Raw genomic sequence first — 25,679 nt, forward strand, 5'->3', positions numbered from 1 at the left:
CTGTAACCCAGGATAGACATTAGTCAAGAGCTAGCGTTCTTCGAAGCAACACCTAGAGACCTCTACTTTCCTCTCGAAAGTAAGTTTTTATCTCCCAAGTCACAAATTAAGGCCATAATTTCCGATTTTCGGGTAGGTGGTCGCGCTATGGTAGAGGCCGGCCAATCGGTATTTTACCCTATTTTGTTGCATAGTATTATTCGGAATGCACCTTTTGAGGCAGACAATTTTGGAAAGGGGGCGGGGAAACCAACATTGTTTGGAAGCTTGATTTTCAAGTCAGTGGCCCCTTTGGTGTGCTTATTCCATGTGAATAGGTTTTATCTAATAATAATAATAACAACAGTACGTTCCTTGCAGTGCGCTGGCCAGCTGGGCTTGGACTGGGAAACCATAAAAACCTGCGCATCGTCAGTCGAGGGACAGATCATTCATCACGAAGCTGGTGTTGAATTTCAAGCTCTGGACCCACAGCCTTATGGCGTTCCTCATATTACTATCAATGGCGTAAGTATAGCAAGTTATTACAAGGAAAAAATTGAATAGGTGGTCACTGCTCCCATCGTTCTTATTTACCGTAACTTTTATTTTTCTTTAAAAGAGAACTATTGAGATGGCATTTTGTCTGTACGTCCTCAGGTCTTAAAAACTACCGAGGCTAGAGGGCTGCAAATCGGCATGTTGATCAGCCACTCTCCAATCATCAAACTTATCAAATTGCAGCTCTCTAGCCTCGGTAGTTTTTATTTCATTTAAGGTTAAAGTTAGTCATTACCATGCGTGTCTGGCAATGCTATAGAGGCCAACAACACAGGCTGAGAGTTTCATGCAGCAATATACGCTGTACGGAAAACTCGATTGCGCCAGAAATTTTTTTATCATACCAACAAATTCATCAATCATTTCACTTACTCGGGGAGTAAGCCTACAATCTACTTTTGTTGTTGTTGTTGTTCTTGTCCTTGTTATTGCTGGGGTTCAGGAGAGCCCTATGGAAAAGCCTAAAAAGGTCTGTTAAAGAAACAGGAATTTTAGGATAGGATATCTATGATTTATTTATCGGAATGAAAATGTAAAATATGAATAATGTGCATGTTAAATAGTACAGAACAATTATTTCTAATAAAATATAGCGTATTAATTTTAATTTTCGTTGTTGAAACAACGCACTATTTGACCGCAGATTCTAGTACGCAACCAAATAAGCCTTGTTTTCATAATTCTCGATTTTTTATATTCATTAACACGAAATTGTTGGTACAGATCTTCCTTGAAATTTGATTACTTATTGCATAGGTGTTTCAGTGACGCGTAATTTGCGAGCAAAATGCATAATTGCGTATAAGTATTACAAGTCCGATTTGTGAATTGAAAGCAAGTTAATTCTCAGTTGTAATAAAGGAGTGTCCCAGTAGTAAGACTGTGATTAAGGGTCTAAATTTAATACATTAATGGTAGAGAAGTTCTAAGACCTCACTTAGGTTTGATATTTTTTTCTAGTTAAGAAATTATTGTTTGAAATTTCACATTAGCTTTATCCTGGAATTACTACTGCCATGGTACAATGCGAGTTTCCCGTCAAGTTTTACCATTAACATCATATTCAAAATTGGGGCTACAATGAGTCCTTGGTGCTATTATGTAGAAAAACAATGAATACTGGAATATTGAAAGTATGACAACAAATAAACCTTAGTAGATTCAAGACAGAAAAAGGATGAATCCCAGTATACTGAAGGTAGGAAACCATTCAATCCTAACAGCTTTAAGGAATAAAAGTAAAAAGTAAATAATCCTATGACCTTTAAAGTAAGGGATATAAGTGAATCCTATGTGCTTTCAAGGCAGGGACATACTGTATCTCAGCGGAATGAAAAAACAAAAGAAAAAAAGAGGGACGTTAATTTTTACAATAATGTACTTCCTTCTACAGGTTGCTGACGACTACGCGTACACGAACTTGAAGGAAGCCGTCTGCAAGGCGTACACAGGCGAGAAACCACCTGCTTGTAATTAAATGTCTACTAGAGTTTCGGATTGTTTTGGTTGCAAGCCCTGCAAACCTTAATATTTTCTGGAGTTCTTGATGGCTTTTTGGTTTAATGTAAAGAATAGTAGAGATCATTCAGTTCAAGCCGTGTAATATAGCACATTTTTATCTGCTAACTAGTAAGTACATTACTTAACAAATTTCTGCTTCTAAAAATATAATAAATTAAAAAAAAAGGAACTAGCATGAATGGAGTACAACCAGAATAAAGATGAAAATGAAAAATATGTTTGCTGACTATTTTTTGGGGTCGTTTTTCTGTTCCTAGTTAAAATCCCTAGTATAGAAATGAAACAGAATTCAATTTGTTAGCAATATCTTATAAAGGTAGGATCGGAAAAATAAAAGTTAACATATTAAAGAAAATAGAAAAAATTAATTGCAAACTCTTGCATTAAAGAACCATTTACCTCAGCTTTATATTCGGGGTACGAATCCATCCGTCTTCAACTAGCATAAAGTTTATTACTTACGAGCAGTTTCTGTTTAATGGGAAATCATTTACTATAGTAGATTCACATCAACCGTCATTTGATGTCTTGGCCAGTCCCTTACGACGCTCCTGAATGGCTGTTGATAACCCAATGACAGGGCTGGAGACACTCAGTTTCTCTCGAGAGAGTTTACATGGGCAAGGCGTATATTCCACCTCTCCTGAGGGATACGGCTTTCAAAAGTATCCCTCAGGAGAGGTGGAAAATACGTGGGTGGACTGGTGGGCGGCAGACTGAGAGCGGTCCCAGAGACCTCCCTAACTTTAGCACTGTGCCACGAAGCCCAACGTGGCTAATGGCTCTATCACTCTCTCTCTCTCCCTCTCTCTCTCACACACACTATACACACACATATATATATATGTATATATATATATATATATATATATATATATATATATATATATATATATTTATGTCACTTACTTCGGGAATATCCCCAATGGGGATATTCCCGAAAGGGAATTATATGTGATCACCGATAGGGAATTATAAGTGATAAGTCGATCGGTACTGACGGGTCTCAATCCCTCCACACAGTACACCTTCCAGCGACGCCAGTCGACGGTCAAACCAGGCAGCTATCAAGGGAGGTATAAGTTAACGCCTATCCTGCCGCACTTCTTTACCTGTCGAGAGAAAGGAAGTTGTACTATATATATATATATATATATAATATATATATATATATATATATATATATATATATGTGTGTGTGTGTGTGTGTGTGTAGAATCTACTGGTCACTTTTTTACCAGATACATATGCACTGTAATAGCCACAATGCTCTCTTAACTTCTTGAATTCTTTGCTCCTTTTTAGATACGCTTGTCATTACAAAGCCTGAAGATCCAAGTTCAAAGAAATTTTTGAGGAAATTGTGATGTCCGGTGCCTGGGAACGAACCCAGGTCCCATAATCACAATGAGGTCGGCAACGTGACCTCTTTGTGATTATGGAACCTGGGTTCGTTTCCCGGTACCGGACATCACAATTTCTTCAAAAATTTCTTTGAACTTGGATCTTCAGGCTTTGTAGTGACAAGCGAATCCAAAAAGGAGCAGAGAATTCAAGAAGTTAAGAGGGCATTGAGGCTATTACAATTGCTTATATATATATATATATATATATAATATATATATATATATATATATATATATATATATATATATATATTATAAGTTAAAAGTCTGTTTCATGTTGAATAACAAATAGAATGCCGCTGTCTTACTATATAATGATGCGGCGTTACATTACTCCAGTCCTGACCAGTGTGATCGATCACTCAAATAGGAATAAAAGGCGTAGTAAGGAAACGCTGTCACTTGTGGAGGGGAATCACTCCAGTTGCTACCACTAGACCGTGTGTCTTACAACACCTCCTTAGCTCCGATCAAGGTCCTCCAAATTGACTCCAAAGGACCTTCGGCTTCGTTAGGATCGCGTTGAGACGTGTTTCCACCTGCAGACCATTTTCGTATTTATTTATTTATTTTTATATATATTTTTTTTCGATTGGCTCGTGAAAAGTTCCGATTGTGCTCTGATGATAATGAAATTTGAATTTCACTCTACCATTTGGAATATGTAACTTGCTTTCTTCGGGAAGGACTCTTGGTATGGCAATTAAGGACTGAAAATTTAGCAGAATGCAAAAGCAAAAACTTAATTTTTAAACGACAAAAGCATCGCAATTTCACCTCGGAGTTTTGAGAGATTCTCTCTTATCATAAAGGTCTCCCATCGTGAGAGCATTATTTGAAATACGAGATAATGATCGCCATGGAATAAACTGACGATAACACGTGTAAAGGACTTCTGGGAGATCAAGTGTATAAACGAAAATCACTCTGGAATAACACTGAAAGAACATGCTGCCGAAATTCGTGAACGTTCTAGATTTATATGAAGACTTTCTGGTCAAGTTCTCTTGGTCCTAAATCACGCCTTCGAAATACCCAGGGTAGATTGATGTGAAATGAGTTTGTTTAGAGGAGATTGGTCTTGAAGGAAGAATGGATTTAAATATATCGCACAAGCTAATCGTTACCATGATCATCGCTTTTTTCTCCATGTTTTCTCGTAAGTAGAATCTATCTTAAAATGAGATTACTGGCGCTGAATAATCTTGATGGGTTCCAGCACTTGGTCTTCAAAACCTAAATTTCATAATCAATCAAAATTAGATTGTTATCATTTCTATTATTATTATTATTATCATTATTATTCTGTTGAATAAAATGGCAGAATTCAGCGAAATAATCTTATATATTATCTTTTCTATTTTCCTTATTACTCGCCTTTCTGGCTCAGCGATACTTCTTAATAATTGGCCAATTGAAAAATTGAAAAAGAAACCCACAAAATCACTGTGTAACTTGTTTACTTCTAAGTATTTACATTTAATTTTACTCCACACTCGAGTACTTTCAGGCCCTATCTGTGGCCCATTTTCAAGAGATGTCGGGTTGTCAGCCTGGGTCAAGGCCCAGCAGAATTCTGGAACTTCTTCTCGTTGAGCTGTCATTTATGTGATGGCTGTTCTGGTTTCCTTGAGAGTTGCTAATCCCCTCTTGTCGCTCTGATATCCTGAGCTGATAGTCAATGGGATTAACCCTTGGGGAAAGGGAGTGGTCACCAAAAGTCTGTTGGGCAGAAAACCTAATCTTCAGGTCAGCAGGGTCAATCTTAGCTTCTTTTACGGGATCTTCTGGGGGCAAAACCTTTGTTTCCTTCTATTATTAAGAAGTATCGCTGAGACAGACAAGTTGGTAATAAAAAAAGAGAAAATATGATATATAAGAACAATTCGCTGAATTCTGCCATTTTATTCAACAGAATGTGTTTAAAAGAGGGTCTTCTTCCAAAATATATTATTATTATTATTCCAATAAAAATACTACAGAAAAAAATATAGCCGAATTTCTCTATGTTTCCTTGTAAACACTCCTCACATACCGTCTCTCTCTCTCTCTCTCTCTCTCTCTCTTAAATATAGAGGATCTCACCACTTTCATATTTCATCTTATCCATTCCTGTTCTAATAAATATATAAATAAAACTAAAGTCTCATCAAACGTACGCACACACTATAGCTATATATATATATATATATATATATATATATATATATATATATATATATATATATATATATATTTGTTCGCGGAACCCCAGTGGAACACAGTGACATAGAGCGAGGAAGGATAGTTACTTGAAATCAAATGTAAAAAGTCTTTAGAAGAATTTTTGCAGACAGAAAACCGTAGCTGACTTTTGCTGATGCTCCATTAAATCCAATAAATAAAGCCGAGCTTCATATAAGGGTGAATGACGTTAAATGATGAGAGCAAAATGGAAATATGAATGATTGACTATAATACTGATTCCTAATTATGATTGTACATAAGTAGTCGAGGTCATCGAGTAATGAGGTCACGTTTACATGAGAAAAGCCGCTGTAGACCACAAACAGGATCAGTGGAAGAGGTGCAAGACATTGTAGAAGTTTTGACGAAGTTGTGGAAACTTCTACTTACACATTAACCGAAGCAGTATATTAATAAATGAAAATATCGCGAAAGTTGACCTTAAGGCGCCGTCAGTGCACCTCATTCGGTGCAATGTAGGCCTTACCAGGATCCATACAGACTCTGTATGGATCCTGGGCCTTACTTAAGGTTCTATGCAGCTTCCCTTCGACCCCTAGTTGCAGCTACTTTTCATTACTTTTCATTCCTTTTACTGTATTCTCTTCCTTCCATCTTACTGTCCATCCTCTTCTAACATTTGTTGTATAGGGCATCTGCGAGGTTTTCTTCCTGTTACACCTTTCAAACCTTTTACTGTCAATTTCCGTTTCAGCGCTGAATGGCCTTCGTTGCCCCAGCGCTTGGCATAATGCCAAAGATATCTTTATAAATGCACACTACTCCCTGTAGTAATCATGCATTTGTTATTGCCGTTTTATCTTGAAAAAAAAGGAAAAAGAAACAATAAGAAATCAAACTTACCAGAGTGGTTATCATTGCTTTGTCGTATTTCTTAGGTTTTTTAGATCTTTCCTAGATAGTGACCCCACGGGTTTTAACCCGGTATGTAGCCCCCATTGCGGCGTGTTTAGTACCACAAGCCCGTTGAGGATGACTGCAAAAACATAAACAAAAGACTTTAACCATCATAAAGATAATGACCCCAAAAAATATTAGTTCTAGATGACGACCCCCGAAACACCTGGGTGTCACTACCAAGGAAGAAAATCCGTTGTTTTCTGTAACTACAACTGAAACTTTTTTTTATTAATTTTATTTATATAATTATTCATACATTGATCTATTTATTTACATATTTATTTTTCCATTTTGGCTCTCTCCTAATCAGTAATGTTTCCATTTGGTGCTAAATTTAGAGGACTGTTGTTTTAGCATTCGCTAATCACACACACACACACACACATATATATATATATATATATATATATATATTATATATATATATATATATATATATAAACTTTGGCTTGTTATTTATGCATCACCTTATAGGCGCTAGTACTAAACATGGCGGAAGCTCGATGGGACGCCGTGTTTATTACTATAGTAGATTCACATCAATCATGCATGTGATGTCTAGGCCAGTCCCTTACGACGCTCCTGATTGGCTGTTGAGTAGGCAATCACAGGACTGGAAACTCTCAGTCTCTCTGGAAAGTTCGCATAGGCAGGATGTATGTTGCACCTGCACCTCTCCTAAAGGATACTTTTGAAAGCCGTATCCCTCAGGAGAGGTAGAACATACATCCTACCCATGCGAATTCTTGAGAGAGATTGAGAGTTTCCAGCCCTGTGATTGGCTTATCAACAGCCAATCAGGAGCGTCGTAAGAGACTGGTCTAGACATCAAATGCATGGTTGATGTGAATCTAATATAGTACTAAGCACGGCGCCCCTTTGAGTTTCCGCCATGTTTGGTACTATGGTAGATTCACATCAACTGTGCATCTGATGTCTAGGCCAGTCCATTATGACGCTCCTGATAAGCTGTTGATAAGCCAATCACAGGGCTGGAAACTCTCAGTCTCTCGAGAAATTCACATTGGCAGGATGTATGTTCTAACTCTCCCGAGGGATTTTTTGAAAGACGTATTACTCAGGAGAGGTGGAACATATATCCTGCCTATGTGAACTCTCGAGAGAGACTGAGAGTTTCCAGCCCTGTTATTGGCTTATCAACAGCCAATCAGGAGCATCGTAAGGGACTGGGCTAGATGTCAGATGCACGGTTGATGTGAATCCACTATAGCACATCGGAAGTGACGCGTGGATAACGAAAGAACATGGCACTTTTTTTTTCTCTCTCTCTCTCTCTGCTTTTACACCAAAACTATTAGCATTGCTGATATGGTTTTTCCTACTTATAATATCTCTAGACAGAAAAAAATTCCCTACGGGACCCCAGATTCTGTCCGTGTTGTCTTTACTATTAAGAACTCTTGTACGTAGCACTCCCGAGAAAACGCCAGTCATGAGGACGCCCAAACAAACAATGCGGTAATCGAGCGCACTAGACCACGCCCACAGCATGACGTCTACGAAATAAAAAAAAAGAAATAATAATAAATAAAAATGATGCAGCAGCCCATGAATATAAGTTTCTCGTCCAATGTTGTCAAACAAATTCACACCAAATGTTCTTTTGTTCATAATCGTCACGAAGAGAATAATATCCCGTTTGCCAAATTGCCATTCTTTTGTAAACAGGAACGAAAAGGCCGACAAAGAACGTCAGAATTTGTACTTCCTTTGTTTATGACGCCAGTCAACATTCTACTTCTGCAAACAGAGTGCAGAATACAGAATGATTATTTACATAGCGATTGGTGCAGTTGCCAGTGGAGTCGGCTCTGGGGCTAAATTCTGACTTGTGTTTGTGTACTGACGCCACTGAGCGAAGTGTACGAAAGGCCCAGACATCGTCAGTGACATTTGTAGTATACGATACACTCGCTAATGTTGTCCAGCTTATAAAAGAAGACATAAAAAAAAAGTTTGTGGCTCAGATGAACAGTGGGCGTGAGTATGGATTAATGTCCCTGCATTGCAAAAAAGTCAAAGAGGATTTTGAAAGATCGGTATGCTTGGCAACTGATCACGATCTATGGCAAAGAAAAAAAAAAAAAAAGTCGACGACATGCGCTACACTGTGCTGGAACCTGGCACTGCCCGTCATGTCTCCCTTACCCTCCCAATCCCCTACCCCTACCTACCCCACCCAAGCGGACACACATGTTTCCAGGAGGAGGCAGGATGTGTCATGTCTCCCCTACATATCCCTCTAAGCTGGGGTGGGCAAACAGGTGTGCAGGAGGAGGGTGGCTGTGTCATGTTTCCCCTACATATCCCGCCCAACTGGGATGGGCAAACAGGTTTGCAAGAGGAGGGTGGCTGTGTCATGTCTCCCCTACATATGCCACCCCCTGGGCAGACAAACAGGTAATGTGATATGACTTACCTACCCTGCCCCCACCAAGGGCGGGCAAACAGATTTGCAGGAGGAGGGTGGCTGTGTCATGTCTCTCTTACCCTCCCGATTTCCTACCTACCCCGCCCCCTCTACTCGGCGACGGACGAACAAGAAAGCTCCACTCGGATTATATTATTAATAATAATAGAAGACAGATGGATAGATAGATATTCAGTAACTGAGGAATCATTTGTCCATTAGCATTCTCTTCAAGATCCCCACCACAAATCTTAGGTGAACAAAGTAAGGTAATGGCATCATGGATCATACATCAACTCCATGATGTGATGTACATTCAGTAATGCAACTTTCCTCGGCAACATGAATTATGATGCTTCCTTAAGCATCAAACTTCAGTCCAGTAATGCTACTTCTATCGGCGGCATTGTTTATGTATCCCTAAGAATGGACCCACCATTTAATATACATGACCCCACTGCCGGAAGGAGTCATACTGTGTTTCATACATTGATATGGCAGAAGACATCATTCCCATGAGAGACTTATGATCATTGTTATGACGCTTGTTATAGGAGCAAGAGTTAGGCCCAAGAATAAAGGAAATCCTTATAATAAGAGCAGAGGACGCGATAAGTCTTACGTAGCTTTCACTGTTAAAAGCGCCTCGGAATTAGAGGATGTAGACAGCAGAATATATTATATACATATATATGTGTATATGAAACATACTATAGAGTACTGTAAGGAATCTTTGATATATATATATATATATATATATATATATATATATATATATATATATATATATATATATAGTATATATACATAAATTGTCGTGAAAATATTTTTTCATATAATCCCCTTTAGCTTTACTAGGAATTAATAAAGCATTTATACAATAGCACAAACCACGCCTTCCGTGACATGATATTGCTGCTAAGAATTCTGGAGGTTTTATTTCAAAGTAGCCATTTTGCAATTTAAAATCTTTGATAACTTATGGTTCTACCTATATAACGTGCAGTAAACAATGAAAGTGGGACTCGACTGATAAACATAATCGACCATAAATCAAATGTTGTACACAAACTGACATCGATGAAGTCACAGTATTTATTGGCACAAAAATGAACTTCTGGACAAAGAAACAAAGTCAGGATTATGGAACTTGCTCACGTAACAGAAGACGCAGAAGAAAGGAAGCAAGAATTACCAGCACAAATCAAACAACTTGTATCACAGTTGATTAAGAGGGTAGTGCAATCAAACGTTCTGTCTTTAGTCGCAAATTGATATGGTAATCATTCATTCTCTAATCATCAAACATACCAAATTGCAGCCCTCTAGCCTCAGTAGTTTTTATTCCATGAAAGATTAAAATGAGCCATAATCTTGCTACTGGCAACGATATAGGATAGGCCACCACCAGCCCGGGGTTAAGGTTTCATGGGCCGCGGCTCATACCGAGACCACCGATAAATAGATCTATTTTCAGTGGCCATGATTATACTATATAGTGGCTGTACAGAAAACTCGATTATTAATAGTTTTTATCCTTCATGATGGGAATGGTAACAAACTTTCCTAATTAGGAACGAGTGCCGGTGTATACAGACTATTATTCATTAACTGACTGACACTAAACCATAAAAAGGTAAACGGAAATGCGCCTTGGAATGTATTGAAACATATTTATATCGTAAAGGACTCATGAAGTCATTGAAATCTATGACGCTGCTGTGAAGTAGACAAGTCTTTGACGAAAGACTAAAATTTACGTTTTGAATAACACAAAAAACAACCGCAGTTTCATCTCTTCTATCCAATATGATTTATATAGTACGAGCTTGATGGCACGAGCTACGCTGCACTGGAACCCGGAGCTGTCTGTCATGTATCCATAACCCTCTCAATTCCCTACCAACACCGCTCCAACCTGGGGCGGGCAAACAGGTTAGCAGGAGTAGGGTGGATGTGTCATGCCTCCCCTGCCCTCCCGATCCCCTATCTACCCCGCCCCCGCTCCCGGGGCAGACAAACAAGAAAGATAAACTCGGATTTTATTATTATAGAACTAGAAGATAGATAGATGAATGACGTATTCTTTCATTGACTATTTCATCTTTCCATCGGCTACGTTTTTACTTTAAAATACGACATTATTGAATATTATTATCAATGCTTTAATCTGCTCTTTTTTTGTCATAAAAGAAAATTCTACATAGTCTGTAGTTACATTTACGGTAAAGAGTAATAGGACTGTGGACCTTGTGCCCTTATCTAGCCCAGGCCTGACGGATTGGAAGACGCTAATCTTCTTTGTCATATTATCATTTATTATTATTTCATTAATTAGATGAAACCTATTCACATAAACAAGAACACCAAGGGGTCATTGACTTGAAATTCAGTCTTCCAAAGAATGTTGATTTCAACCTCTCACCGCAGACCCCACACTGCAGCATTAACTGATCATGATAAAGAGCCACTCATTTTCCATCGCCCTAGGGGAGATGCGAACACCGCGACATCTGAGTTGCACGCCACGGTACTAACCACTATACCAGCGGGAAAGTAAATAGGTGAAGTTGCTAGCCTCACACCCTTGCCACCTGCCTTGGAGATTAATCCAACTCTGTAAATCAGTTTGATTTGGACTTCATGCGGTGCACTGTAGGCATTACTTAAGGTTCTTTGCAGCGTGCCTTCGACACCTAGCTGCAACAACTATCGTTCCTTTTATTGTACCTCCTTTCATATTCTCTTTCTTCATCTTACTGTCCACCCTCTCCTAACACTTGGTTCATAGCGCAACTGCTTTGAGGTTTTCCTCCTGTTACACCTTTCAAACCAGGCCCGTACCTAGAGTTTTTTTTTTTTTGTTTTTTTTTTTTTTTTATGGGGGGGGCCTAGTTTTTCCCAAAACTGGGCCTTTTCTTCTATAAATGTAATTGCATATGTAGGTATATATAAGATGAAATACTTGAAAGTGTTATTTTAGTTATATTAAGAAGAAAAACTGGGTACCTATGCGGTCTATGCCCTTCTACCCGATTAGATGTTATTCAAAGAACTGACTTTGGTTAACATAATTTTACTTATAATGTTAAAAGTTTGCACTGAAATTCAAGAATATTTCTTCAGTTTTATTGATTGATTCATTTATTATATTAACGATAACATGCATGTTTTGTTGTTATGATATATACTTTGACTTAAAAAAAATAATTATCAATTATTTTGAAAGTACAGGTCAATAGTCACAGAAAATATGGACTTCCAGAAATTTGTTGTAGCAGCGGGGTGGGGGGGGGTGGGGGGGACGTCGTTCGACTCCCCGACCCCCTTCTCGGTACGGGCCTGCACATGTCAATTTCCATTTCAGCGCCGAATGACCTCATGGGTCCCAGTGCTTAGTCTTTTGGCCCTTAAATCTATAATCAACTCAACTCAACACCATATTTTGTCTTCAAATGTTTCAGACGGACGGAATCTCCAGAGCAGAGTGTTCAACCTTCAGACGGACATATGGTCGGACCCGAGCACTGAGGCCTTTCTGAGATACAACTTCTCCGGGGAGAGGCCGCCCTTGGAGGCTCTCTCCGTCTGCTACCGCTTCAGCATCCAGCAGTACAGAGACGGCGTCTTCTTCCTGTCGTACGCGACGTCGGACGCCCACGATAACGCCCTTCTGTTCTGTGAGTGTTGTGGGCGTTTGCGGAATGGAGGTATTCCTGTTTATTGATTTTGTGATCTAGTTACGTAGACACTCATCCAATTTAATATATATATATATATATATATATATATATATATATATATATATATATATATAAAGGTATAAGCCACGAAGGAAAAATAAACAACGGAGTTTCCGCAAGATCGTTCGACGTTCAACGTCCTTTATTCAGCAGATAAACAGTTTATCTGCTAAGTAAAGGACGTTGAACGTCGAAAGATCTTGCAGAAACTCCTTTGTTTATTTTTCCTTCGTGGCTTATACCTTTATTTACGGATTTATCACGTTCCAAACTTTCGTGACTCAGTTATACACACACACACACACACACTATATATATATATATATATATATATATATATATATATATATATGCACAGCACCCACACATTACATTATTACATAAACATATATTAATATATATATAGAGAGAGGAGAGAGAGAGAGAGAGGAGAGAGAAGAGATGAGAGAGAGAGACGACGAGAGAGATCGAGAGAGAGAGACAGGAGAGAGAGGAGAGAGGAGATGAGAGGGGGGGGTGGGGGGGAGCGGTGGAAGAGTTACAAGGAGTCACAAAGATTAGGATGTCTCAAAGACTTGTTATTCCATCCGAGGAGACATCGTGTGTGTGTGTGTGTGTGTGTGTGTGTGTGAGAGAGAGAGAGAGAGAGAGAGAGAGAGAGAGAGAGAGAGAGAGAGAAAGAGAGCTCTACACCCAACAATCTTGCAAAGGTTATGTATCCTCTCACATCTGTTAATACATAAACATCGAAATGAGAAAAGAAATATGTATTCCATCTCTCTCATGGAATTCTCTCTCTCTCTCTCCCTTGTCTCGGCAGACCAGAGGGAGGACACGATGAATTTCTACTACAACGACGTCGAAGCCTCCGTCAGTATGAAGCTGTGGGTGGAGGACACACTCGATGTTTGGCACCACCACTGCCACCTCATACGATTCCCCAACTACCGGTGAGCTCTGTCTCTCTCTCTCTCTTACTACTGTTGGGAACTTGATGAAATGCTGAAAAGGGTGAAGGTGATTCTCTCTCTCTCTCTATCACAATACTATATGAAATTTAAAGGAATGATGAGAAAGATTTCGGTGAATCTCTCTCGCTCTCTCTCTCATACCACTATTAGGAACTTGATGAAATGCTGAAAAAGGTGGTGAGTCTCTCTCTCTCTCTTTCTCTCTATCTCTTTCACAATACTGTTGAAACTTAAAGGAATGATGAAAAAGATGCTGAGAAAGATGCTGAGAAAGGTTGGGGTGATTCTCTCTCTCTCTTATCATCTCGCTTTACTTTTCTGATTAAAGTAAATGGTAGATAAGTTGATAAATAAGGAAGCTGGTTTCTTGTTGATAAATACATACAAATTAAATACATACATATATAAATAAACAAATAAATAAAATAATTACTGTTAAAATCACAGATAAGCAATTAAATTCATTATTAGACAAATAAATAACTAAACAAGTAAAAAATGCGACAGTTTCTACGGCGCAATCGAGTATTCTGTACAGCGTAAAATGCTATGTGAAGCTCTCAACCGCCCCCATGAAACTTTCAGCTACCGCCCGATGGTGAGGCCTATGTTGTTGGCACCAATAGCGGTGCCAGACGCGTGATCATGGCTAACTTTAACCTTAAATAATGTAAAAACCACTGAGGCTCGTGGGCTGCAATTTGGTAGGTTTGATGACTGGAGGGTGGAGGATCAGCATACCAATTTGCAGCCCTCTAGCCTCAGTGGTTTTTAAGATCTGAGGGCTGACATCTCAATCATTTTCTTTTACAGAAAAGCCATCTCAATCATTTTCTTTTACAGAAAACTGAAAAGATCATGAGAGTTATAAGAGGCAATGAAAAGCGCGGTTAGTCAATAAGCTGATTATTTGACTGATTGATCCATGATTAGATTAGATGAAGAAGCGGATCAAATGAACGGGAAATAATCCCATTCAACGAAGTGTCTGACCTTCGTTGCTGCTATTGCGTCATTCAATACGATGACAAACATTATGTCACTGGTACCGAAGTATTTGCTTAGTCCTTATATGCTATATAGAGCGGTGCGGTTTCTTCTAGAAAACGTTTTGCATAAACGTTCGAATTTTTGTTTTGTTTGTTTGTATGGTGTTATTACGTCGCATGGAACCAGTAAAGTTATTCAGCAACGGGACCAACGGCTTTGCATGACTTCCGAACCACGTCGAGAGTGAACTTCTATTATTGATGTTCGAGATATGGGCGAATGTTGACGAATGCTTAATGTCCGCCAGGATGTTTGCAGAGGACAAGACATAGATATTACCGTGAAGGGCGCCAGAGTTGACTTATTTTGTTTTTGGTGCAAAGGATTTGTAATATGGATATTTTCAAAGGCGCCCGCGTGGTGACATACACACGCACGAATACTGGTTTCACTGTTTACTTTCCCGAGAAAATAACACAGAACAAGTATCCTGATCCCCTTTTCCAGCCCAGGTCTGAAGGACCAACAGAAGGAAAGGTGATCAGAGCCCGGAAAACCAAAGCAAGAAGGGAATTCCGATTTCTTCTAATTACTGAATCGACGATTTCAAGGTGCTAAATAATCCATAATAATAAAATCTGAGTGGATTTTTCTTGTTTGTCCGCCCCAGGAGGGAGCAGGGTAGGTAAGGGAGAAATGACATATCCACCCTCCTGCAAACCTGTTTGTCAGACTCGGATGGGGGCGGGCCGACCACTCACGTCAGATGGGATTTGTCATGACCGATCGAAATGGGCGGAGTTTAAGTAAGTTTGAATGTGAGTGGGGTGTTTTTAGTCAAGTCTGATCTGACGAAGCCCGGAAGCCAAGCCGGATCGACAAACCTGTCAATTGTGGTTTGAATGAGCAACTCACAGTCCGACACGACAGTCAAATAGGAGTTTTCAGATTAAGTCGTTCAGAACTGATAGTTTGACCGTGAGTGGTGTCTTCGACGAGGCTTGAACTAGGAGGTTCATTTACCAAGAAACGGCACAGAAGAGAATATCGTTCAACATGTCAGACTTTCGGTAGATAAAGAGTTCTGGACGGGGTTCTTCGATAAAGTCGTAGCAATGTCTGTGGGATATAAAAAGTAATGAATATTCTGAGAAAGACCAAAGAAATGCAGCTTATCAATCGATATTTGGGAAACTAAGAAAAAGTGTCTTGATGCAACGAAAGAAATGGTGAACAAGAAGAGAAAAAAAATAAATATAAGACCTTCATATCGGTAAGAATTAAGGAAAGTAGAGGCATTTAAGAAATCAGGAAGTGGTGCATAAGACGTTTCGTCCATTGGACTTGATATATATACAAATTTTCCTTATTTCTTTACATCCTGATTTCTGTAAAATTTTATATAATTGCAATTTACCTTATAAGTGCAAACAAAAACTGAGGATATTTCTTAAAGAAATAAGAATATTTGCTAAAAAAACTCCTAAATGGTACTTGGTGCTGATTGCCAAATTGCGTAATGACTGGTTACACAAAGATTTATTACCTTTTCACTTTTATAATTTCGTACACTAATTTTATACACTACAAACTGTTTGGTATATTTGTAGAAGAGTCAATTATTTTGAGTTTCTAAAAGCTAGTTTATTTTTTATCAAAGATACAAATATGTATACATGAGTTAGATTTATCTTTATTATGTAGTGTTTACAGAGTGTTGTCCAAATAACTTTTTACAGAGTGTTGTCCAAATAACTTAACATGTCTCCAGCATGACTCTTCCAAGACCTTTGGGCGATATGACCACACTCAATTTTATATCTTGATAAGAACAATCAGTCGCTAAGTAGCGTCATGTGGCACTTGGCCTTTCATAGGGGGTTGTGGATTTCGTCATGCATGTGTCCTTTTGCACAACCATTACAATCTTCCTACAAAATTGAATGTTGCCTCGTCCACCCTTACGTTTATCATAGCAATCCCTGGGAGCTCCCTGTATTTCCTTTAAAAGCAATAAATGTGAGTTTTTCTCTCTTCAACAACCAATCATTGATCCAATATTATTTTTCGTGACTTTTTTTTTTTTCCATTGTTATACTGGGTGCAACGGCACAGTCTGAGCATATATGGTTCATTATCAGATATTCCCTCCGCCACGTCCTAGCTGTGTGGCTGGCAACTTAAGACTGACTACTTTGTTCAGACCGGGAAGTAACGTGAGTTTGCAGTCATTTTTTTGGAGTCTCCTCCCACTCAGTTCTCATCGTGCGACCAGATCGACTGTGAGTGGCCCGCCATAGGTAGGGGATTGGGAGGTTATGAGAGATAAGACACATCCACCCTCCTCATGCAAACTTGTTTGTCCGCCCCAGGTAGCGCAGCGTAGCGCGTGCCATTAAGCTCGCTCTCATAATAACGAAGAGACCGAGACGGGTAGATTCATTGAAGACAGGTCACATTTTTTTTTTGAAGTACAGAGGCAAGTAGAAAATTTATTTTGATGTCTGCAACGAACCCGGGACTGAGTTAAAAGACATCATATTATAATATAGAAATTTTCTTAACTTCTGGGAGTGAGTAAAAATACCCAATTGATTCACTTGACCATTTCGATATTGTTTTCACCTGCTTTGCAAAACTTACTTCCTAAGTGATTTACTGTTTGTGACTTGATGCCAAATGGATAAAAGTAAATGAATATCTCTAGCAATGGTTCTTGTGAACTTTTCTTTCAATAAATGAATAATTCTCTTCGTCTTCTTCTTTTTATTCTTATTATCATTAATCAGAAGATGACCGCTATTCATAAGGAACAAGCCCATAGGGTACATTGACTTGAAATTCAATCTTCCAAAGATGGTGCTCATCAGGAAGAATTAATACAGAAAGAAGAAATCACTTATCCAAAGAAAAACAAACAAATGAATAAACAGATAAAAATGTAAACAAATGATCATTTCCATTTGCACGACATCCTCAGGGAATCTGCTCCATAGTCCAACAGCGTGAGGAATATAGGACCTCTGGAGCAGACAAGTTCGACAGCGAGGCTTATTTGCTGCAAACTGATGCTGTTGTTGTTATTATTATTATTTCCGCAGATTCTATGTCGACGGTAAGTTGAGAGGTTCCGGAGAAATGGTCGGAGAAAACGGTGTCTTGCGGATGAACGGAACTGTCTATATAGGTCAGGAGCAGGACAGCTTCGCAGGAGGCCTTGATCGACTGCAGACCACAAGCGCCTACATCACTCAGGTTAGATAAAGTAAAAAAAAAAAAATAATGATATATATTTCTAGTCTGTTATTGAGTGATACACACACACACACACACACACACACACATATATATATATATATATGTGTGTGTGTGTGTGTGTGTGTGTGTGTGTGTGTGTGTGTATCTTAAGAATTTTGACTAAATGACAGTGATTTTGATATTCATCGTTTCAATACATTCTTCTTTCATGGAATCATTATTGAAAACAACAGTTTTGAAAAGGTTTAATGGGAATTTGATGATGCAAAATAAAATATGGTTTTATCGCCAAACATTTCATGTCCATGAAAATATAGGCAAAATGTTTCGCTATGGTATATCTTCCTGTGGAATGAATATCTGTTTATCAAAGTAATCATGTCCAAGAACAGAGATAAGAAGTTGGGGAAAAAATAAGTCGTCAGACATTCTGAGGATGCGTCCACTCCACAACAGTAATCTATTGCACATATATCACAAACAGGTTAGATAAAAAAAACTTTCGACGATTATCCAGCATTTCCTAAAGGTACGTTCTTATTTTACTGTCGTCGCCTTGTTATCAACCTGTCCGCAATATATATGAGGTAAGTTTCCGATGTGTGTTTATGACATATTTTACTGAAGCATTGACTCACCCTTATATGAATTTATGTTTCTTTTTAACTGTACAGATCAATGTGTGGGACTACCTCCTTCAAGAACTCCAAATAACGGAAATGGCCTCTTGTCGAGCTAATCACGTGGGCAATGTCTTGTCAACCGACGAGAGTAAGTTCGAGGTCATGAACGTCATAGCTGAAAACAGATCTGTTGAATCGTTTTGTACAGAGAGAAGCGAATTTACACTCATCCCCGAAAAGTGGCACCTGGGACCTTCCATCAAATTCTGCCAGGTCAGCAACTCCGAAATCTTCGTCCCAGACGACGAGGGCACGAACGAGCGGCTTTTTATGGAAACGAGGAGGTTTCTAAGCCAGTGTGGTGGTAAGAGTTACCGACTCCTTCGACTAGGAGCCACTGACAGGGACTCCGAGGGGTCCTGGCGAAAATTTGGCGAGAAAGAAGTGATTCCCTTCGCGGCATGGGCGACTGGCGAGCCAAACGACGGCCTGAAGTCAGACTGCATCGTCATGAAGAAGTCGCTGAGCAAGTGGGGAGACGTCGACTGCAAAGACGAGTATTGTTTCTCGTGCTTAAAAATCAAGAGCAAGTACCTGCAAATCCGGGGACTGTGCTACCAGAAGGAACATCAGTCGAGATTTATCCTAGACGGATACGTCAATGATAAACCGTTCTTCAGGGGATACTACGGCTATGCCGTCTTCCTTTCCGAGAATGGACAGTGGATTCTAAAGGATATCCATGGAAACGTGACCATGGCTGTCATGGAGAGAAGAAAAATCCCTACGACCGATTACCCACTGGGGCGCCACAAGTGGACGGTAGTAACCGCCTTTTGTCAAAATCTGGAAAACGACGGCGTAGAAATCAGCTTATCTCCTTGCACGACGGAAGAGTTCACCTGCTCTGACGGCTCTTGCGTTCCAGCCACCGCTAGATGCAACCTCTTGAGCGACTGCCTGGACGGGAGTGACGAAGACCGCTGCAACCTCCTGGAATTCCACGAGGGTTATCACGGGCATCGACCCCCTCCCGGAATCACCCCGAAAGATCCTCTGGAAATCAACCCCACCATCAACATCGTTAGGTTCTCCAATATCGATGACATCAGCTTAGCCATCAATATGGAACTGGAGGTTATTCTGCGCTGGACGGACCGCAACCTCGGGTACAAGAACTTGAAAAGGCAGACCGAAAACAAACTGTCCTCAGAAGAAGAAGGCAAAGTGTGGATCCCAGAATACGAGTTTTTGAATGTGAATGATGGACGCTTGCAGGTTCTCAAGAGGACGGTTTTTGTGAACAGAACGGGCCACCCCGACCCTCCGCACTTCAATGACGTCGAGATGGGTAAAGATTTCACATTCTTCTTCTTATTATTATTATTTTGTCACGTAAATAGATATGTTATCAGTATTTTTTTTTTAATTTTAGTAAAAGTAGTGGTAGTAACAGTAGCAGTACCAGGTTAAAGCCTGGGTCACATATTGGCAATTTCAGACTGCGACTCTCGTTAAGCCTGAGTCAAACATTGGCGATTTCAGACCGCGACTGTCGCAAAGGCTGGGTTTGGCGATCAGTCTCCTATAGTCGCGGTGCTTGGGCTCCCCCAAAAAATAAAAGTCAGCTGATATCGATTCCATGACGACTTCCGCAATGAACCATTACAACAGCATTGCGCAAGTTGATGAGATTATATACGTATTTAGGGTAGCCGTACGCGCAAGTCACCGATGATTTAGGCCACACCCACAATTAGCGGTTTTTACAGGACGGCGAGTTCCCTGAAGGCATAACGATTTTTTACAATTTATTTGCGATTTACTTACGTATTATTCCGACTTACGGAACGGGATTGGACTGAGTCATGAACATGGATGCCACCATATACACACACACATATATATATATATATTATATATATATATATATATATATATATATATATATATATATAAAGTCTACTAACTAAATCAACATCTTCCATCTATCTCCCATAGATTCAGTGTGTTTCAGACCCCTCTAAATCTTCTTCATGATCGTATCTAGTTCTTAGTGTTGGCTGCTTGTGCGTTGCACAGCTTAATTTTAATATATAAAAAAAATCCTACTGCCAAGAGTGATTCAGATCGAGAGGAGTCAGTGACACATGAGGTCGTCTTCGTGATTATGTAAACTCCCCTGCAGGCTTCGCTCATTGGCAGGAATCAATGATATACTAATAAAACGATAAAAAAATTATTTTTATACTTCAGAAAACCATGTTGAAAAACTATATAAATTTCCTGAATAAAACTTAAAATTCAAAAATATTTATATAATTAATAGATGTATTTTTGTTTAATAGTATTCAGTCATATTTATCTATATATCTGAAGTTCTCAAAATATATCAAGAATACCTAATGGAAATCTTTAATGCAATATATATGTTACTCAAAATAGAAAATCCCATTTCATTTCCTATACTGCAGAACATGCTAATAAATTGAATTTGACTGCAATGAACTCACTAAAGACAATCACGTTGAAAAACTGTAATTTCGTGAATAAAATTCAACTTCATCTTTATTTATATTACCGAATAAATTTTCGTTTAAGTTGTATTCAGTGTCATAGTCAGCTAGTATATCTAAAGTTGTGAAATGATATAAAGAATACCGAAAATCTTGAATCCAAAATATATTTTGCTCAAAATTGAAAACCGAGGCAGGTGTGGGTAAGTAATTAAGCCCTTGAACTATATTTATAGGCTGCCGACACCCTTGACACACTCTGACTCACTGCACAACCCCACTGCGAACGTTGTGGGTTCACCAAGTACATTGCGTATGTTGTACTACTGAATGCCGTAACTCGCCATTGCTAGTTACATCTTGCGTGATCAAATGCCGCAAGTCGAGAGGCCATTACGAAATTGTTGCGTGTTGCTCCACGAAATGGCAACTTTTGACAGTAGTCGTGGAATGACGGCGACTATGCGCCATCACTGGCGCAAAGTCGTCAAACTCGCGGACTTGGTTACGATTTATGCAGAGTTGGTTGTAATGAGAACGTAGTGGAGTCGTAATGAACAAAATTTCGGCCGTTACGACTTGCGTGTCTTGAAATCGCCAATGTGTGTGACATAGGCTTAACGCTCTGTGAATACGAATTCATTTCACAATTGGGTCGGTTTGCTTTTAGCTTTCCCAACGCTGATCATTTTCCTTTGAACATTTTCGGATAGGATGAAGACGAATTGAAATAATAAAATTCTAACGAAAAAAAAACTAACCAGTAACTGTAACAAATATAAAGGGATATTTTGTTTCCACAATATTTGGTTGAAATGTGAAACATCCAGAGACAATAAGAAACTAATAATAGTTGCCAAAACAAACTTGAATAAAGGTCAATTCGCAGTCCACTGTTAAAACTTGAAACATTTATTTCAAGACAGGTGTCATGAGCCACAGCTGCTGTGCCCTGACTTCCATGGTTTGGTGCAATGCACATAAACACTAACTTTTTTTAATGTTAAACCTTTCACTTTTACCCAGGTTTAGGACCATCACTCTTATGAGCCACACCAAAAACATCGGAGACAGTTATCATTTATTTATTATTTATTAACTGCTCATTTCTCCAGACACGATCTTCCCATCCACCAGCGGAGAGATGGCTCAGCGCATTCTCTACTCTGCCTCTTTCAATTGCAACTTCCGCCTATTCTATTATCCATTCGACGTGCAGACGTGCAGCGTACTTCTGAAGCTCACTTCGGCCACCTCAGCTGTTATTACCTTCAAGGTAATGACTGTTTCTGAAACTGTCTGAAAGAATGATTCATGATATTGACGCATAACGAAATCAAGTATACTTTCTGCGGACACCTCTACTTCCTAGCATAGAATAGAATATAGAATTTTGGTCGAAAGCCAAGCGCTGGGACCTACTATGAGGTCATTCAGCAAACTGAAACTGACAGTAAAAAGGTTTGAAAGGTGTAACAGGAGGAAAACCTTGCAGTTTCAACATTAATCAATTGTTAGGAGAGGGTGGAAAGTAAGACGGAAGAAAGAATATGAACGGAGGCACAGTAAAAGGAATGAAAGGGGTCGCATCTAGGGGCTAAAGGGACGCTGCAGGACCCTTAAATAATGCCTACAGTGCACCATATGAAGTGTTCTACTTCCAAGGCATGCTTGACAGAAGAATAAATGAATCTTTTAAGATTGATTTAGTCTTCAGTGACCTCTAATAGTATATTAGTCTTCTGTTACTCACGCCAGAAAGTTTATTATTTGCTTCACCAACTGTAATATTCATACGTTTGTCTAGTTGCTGAAAGTGTTAGAAAGGTGTAACAGAAATACCAGGTAATATCTATGGCTGAGGGTAAAAGTAAATGTTGATTTCAGTTTGTCTTTCTTCGTGAAGCCATTTCTTTTAGAGATGATCCTATAATCTCTACTGTTACGAGGACCCTTCTTCATCTTCCAGAACGCCAGCGTAGAGTACCAGGGACTAAAAAACCTTCCTAAATATGCTGTGAGGGAAATTTCAGCCTCACTTTTGAACATTAACAGCAACGATGCGCTCGAGGTATGAAGTTGAAGTCATTCAATTATTTGATTGTGTCACCCTTTTCAGTCATTTTATCTGTGTCCTCTTTCCTCATTTATTTATTTTTTTCATTTTCATTGGCAGCTCATTTATTTGATTTTTCAACATAAACATAAGAGTCATGAATCACTAATTGAAGAAGTATTCAGATCTGAGCAAATACTTTTCAAAGCAGGCACCTTTTTACATCATTTCACTATTTCATCATAAATTTAGCACCGATTGACCTCAGTGTCCGAATGCTTTACCTGTTTTCCTAAATATCGACCATTGCACTGTTCCAGGTCACGTTTCAACTGGAACGTCGATATTCTCTGCTCGTGTTGACCATCTTCATACCCACTGGTCTTCTCCTGGTCATAGGGTACACCACGTTGTTCGTCAAACTGCAGTTGCTTCAGGTAAAGGGTTGAAGTGGCGCCCCTTTGCTAAATTTGTTTCCTCTTTCTGACATTTCTCCTTGTTTTCTTTATTTTTTATTGTGTTTTGTTTTTACTTAGGACTCTTTCTTTAAGTTGTCTCTAGAGTCATCCCATACTAATTTTCCAAAATTCAAATTTTCGATAAGTGGGGTCTCTTCTTTCTTTATCTACTTCATTTCCTCTTGGTTCTTTCTGATGAACATCATTTGTTTGGAAGCTTTAATTTAAGGTCAATGGCCCCTTGGGCTTGTTCCATATGAATAGGTTTCATCTTCTGAATAATAATAATAATAATAATAATTATAATAATAATAATATTCTGCATACTTCTTCTTTCCACCATTATCTATACATTAAGAGGTCGGTTGCCTGATGTGCCTTCTCCACTGCCTTCTTCTATCAAAGGCATCATCCTCCACCAAACCTCTTCTCTCCATATCTTCCTTCACTTTATCTCGCCATCTCATTCTCTGTCTCCCTCTCGATTTTCTTCCTCTAACAGGGACCTCCCAAACCCTCTTCACTCCCACTTCGTCATCCATCCTCAACACATGCCCATACCATCTCAATCGTGACCCTCTTATCACCTCTGTAATCTTTACTAAGCCTGCCCTTCTTATTTCATCATTTCCCAATCCCTCAAGCAGCGATATTCCAATAATCCACCTCAGCATTCTCATCTCTGTTCTTTCAAGCTTTACTTCTTCGTTTCTTCTTAGAGCCCATGTTCCTGCTCCATACATTAACACTGGTCTTATCACTGTGTTATATATCTGGACATATAAATGACAAATACGTCCTCCCAACACCGCGTCAACGCCCACAGGTCCGCGCCATCATGACGCTGACGACCTTGCTCGTTCTGTACACCCTTTTCAACCAAGTCTCAAGCAACCTTCCGGACACGGCCTACATCAAGATGGTCGACGTGTGGTTCTTCTTCTGCATCTTCCTGATCTTCTCCGTCATCGTCCTTCACATCGTGGTGGAGAACCTCGATCCTGGCGTGCCCAAGGGGCAGCAGAGCCAAGTCATCAAGGTCGCCCCAAGCGCCGGCCTCCGTCCCAGATCCAACCCGGTTGCAACGACTATAGATTCGTTGGCGTCTAGGTATCTTTTTTTCTTAATCTGTGTGGTTTACACCAAGCTCTTCAGACCTTGGTCTAAACTCTAAAGAGTTACTCCAGCAAATTCAATTTAAAGTCATTCCCTGCTATTTAATTAGCTTTCGATTGAGAATGTTCTGTTAAAGGTTTTGCTCTTCTGTTTTTGGATGAGAATAATTCAGTGAAAGACTTGCCTATTCATATCTAAGAATTCAAATATTTCTCGAAAATTGAGATGGGACAGTTTCGCTGGTCTTTCTAATAAGATGTTCTGCTCATGAAATAACTGAATATTTATTCAAAGCAATAAGGTATCTATACAAAATAATAATCTAATTCCATCAAATAACTGATTATTTCTAACTGAAAATTACCTTTCACTTGCCAATACTGTTAAAGTAATAACTTTTAATTACTTTTTTATTGAACAATTGACCATTTCTATTTAAAGCGAATTCCAGTCAAAGAACTGACTTTCTAATTGGCTATTTTCATTATATACTTCGGTATTTGTGATTGAAGTACAACCTTCCAACTCATGCATTGAAATGATAATTATTTCTATTAAATAACTGACCTTTTTTTTTATTGAACTAATTGTTCATGTTCCAGCCCGTGCTGCTGCCTGCTGACAGCGAATGGCCTCCTCCGCTTCGTCAGGATTTACTTGTATCCGCTCGTGCTGCTGACGTTCAACCTCGTCTTCTGGATCATGATACTGAGTAAATGAAAAGGCCTAAAAGCAAAAGGACGCCACCCTTCTTAGCAATGGATTCCATTGCTGCTTCTCCTACTTCATTCTTGTTGGTTCCTCATTAAATGTATTCGTCTCACTAATTGGCATAATGGGTGCATTATTATTTATCCTCGTGTCTTCCAAAGTTGAGTATATCTTAGTTTAACCAGACCACTA

General features: G+C 39.1%; 2 protein-coding genes across 4 annotated transcripts in view; both read left to right on the plus strand.

Moving 5' to 3' along the window:
* LOC135205627 (gamma-interferon-inducible lysosomal thiol reductase-like) overlaps positions 1 to 2,277 on the plus strand; it is a 7,110-nt gene extending 4,833 nt beyond the window's left edge. For all 3 annotated transcript variants that reach the window (XM_064236420.1, XM_064236421.1, XM_064236422.1), the window contains exons 5-6: positions 361 to 507; positions 1,934 to 2,277. In XM_064236420.1, coding sequence (XP_064092490.1) covers positions 361 to 507; positions 1,934 to 2,017 — 231 coding nt within the window. In that variant the 3' untranslated portion in view covers positions 2,018 to 2,277. The remainder of the gene's footprint in view (positions 1 to 360; positions 508 to 1,933) is intronic.
* Positions 2,278 to 9,387: 7,110 nt separating this feature from the next.
* On the plus strand, positions 9,388 to 25,579 carry LOC135205555 (uncharacterized). The gene is made up of 10 exons (XM_064236317.1): positions 9,388 to 9,514; positions 12,510 to 12,725; positions 13,609 to 13,738; positions 17,851 to 18,004; positions 18,682 to 19,981; positions 22,262 to 22,422; positions 23,116 to 23,217; positions 23,523 to 23,639; positions 24,487 to 24,770; positions 25,379 to 25,579. The coding sequence occupies exons 1-10, from the start codon at positions 9,388 to 9,390 to the stop codon at positions 25,494 to 25,496; spliced, it is 2,709 nt and encodes a 902-aa protein (XP_064092387.1). The 3' UTR covers positions 25,497 to 25,579.
* Positions 25,580 to 25,679: the final 100 nt, after the last annotated feature.

This window comes from Macrobrachium nipponense, chromosome 24 (assembly GCF_015104395.2).
Source record: "Macrobrachium nipponense isolate FS-2020 chromosome 24, ASM1510439v2, whole genome shotgun sequence".
NCBI lineage: Eukaryota > Metazoa > Arthropoda > Malacostraca > Decapoda > Palaemonidae > Macrobrachium > Macrobrachium nipponense.

Excerpts from the sequence above, each read along its gene's own strand:
- LOC135205555 (XM_064236317.1), top strand. The coding sequence starts at position 9,388 with ATGAATTATGATGCTTCCTTAAGCATCAAACTTCAGTCCAGTAATGCT. Across the intron at positions 12,726-13,608 it reads CGATAACGCCCTTCTGTTCT|ACCAGAGGGAGGACACGATG; the intron begins GTGAGTGTTGTG and ends TTGTCTCGGCAG. Across the intron at positions 23,640-24,486 it reads TCAAACTGCAGTTGCTTCAG|GTCCGCGCCATCATGACGCT; the intron begins GTAAAGGGTTGA and ends CAACGCCCACAG.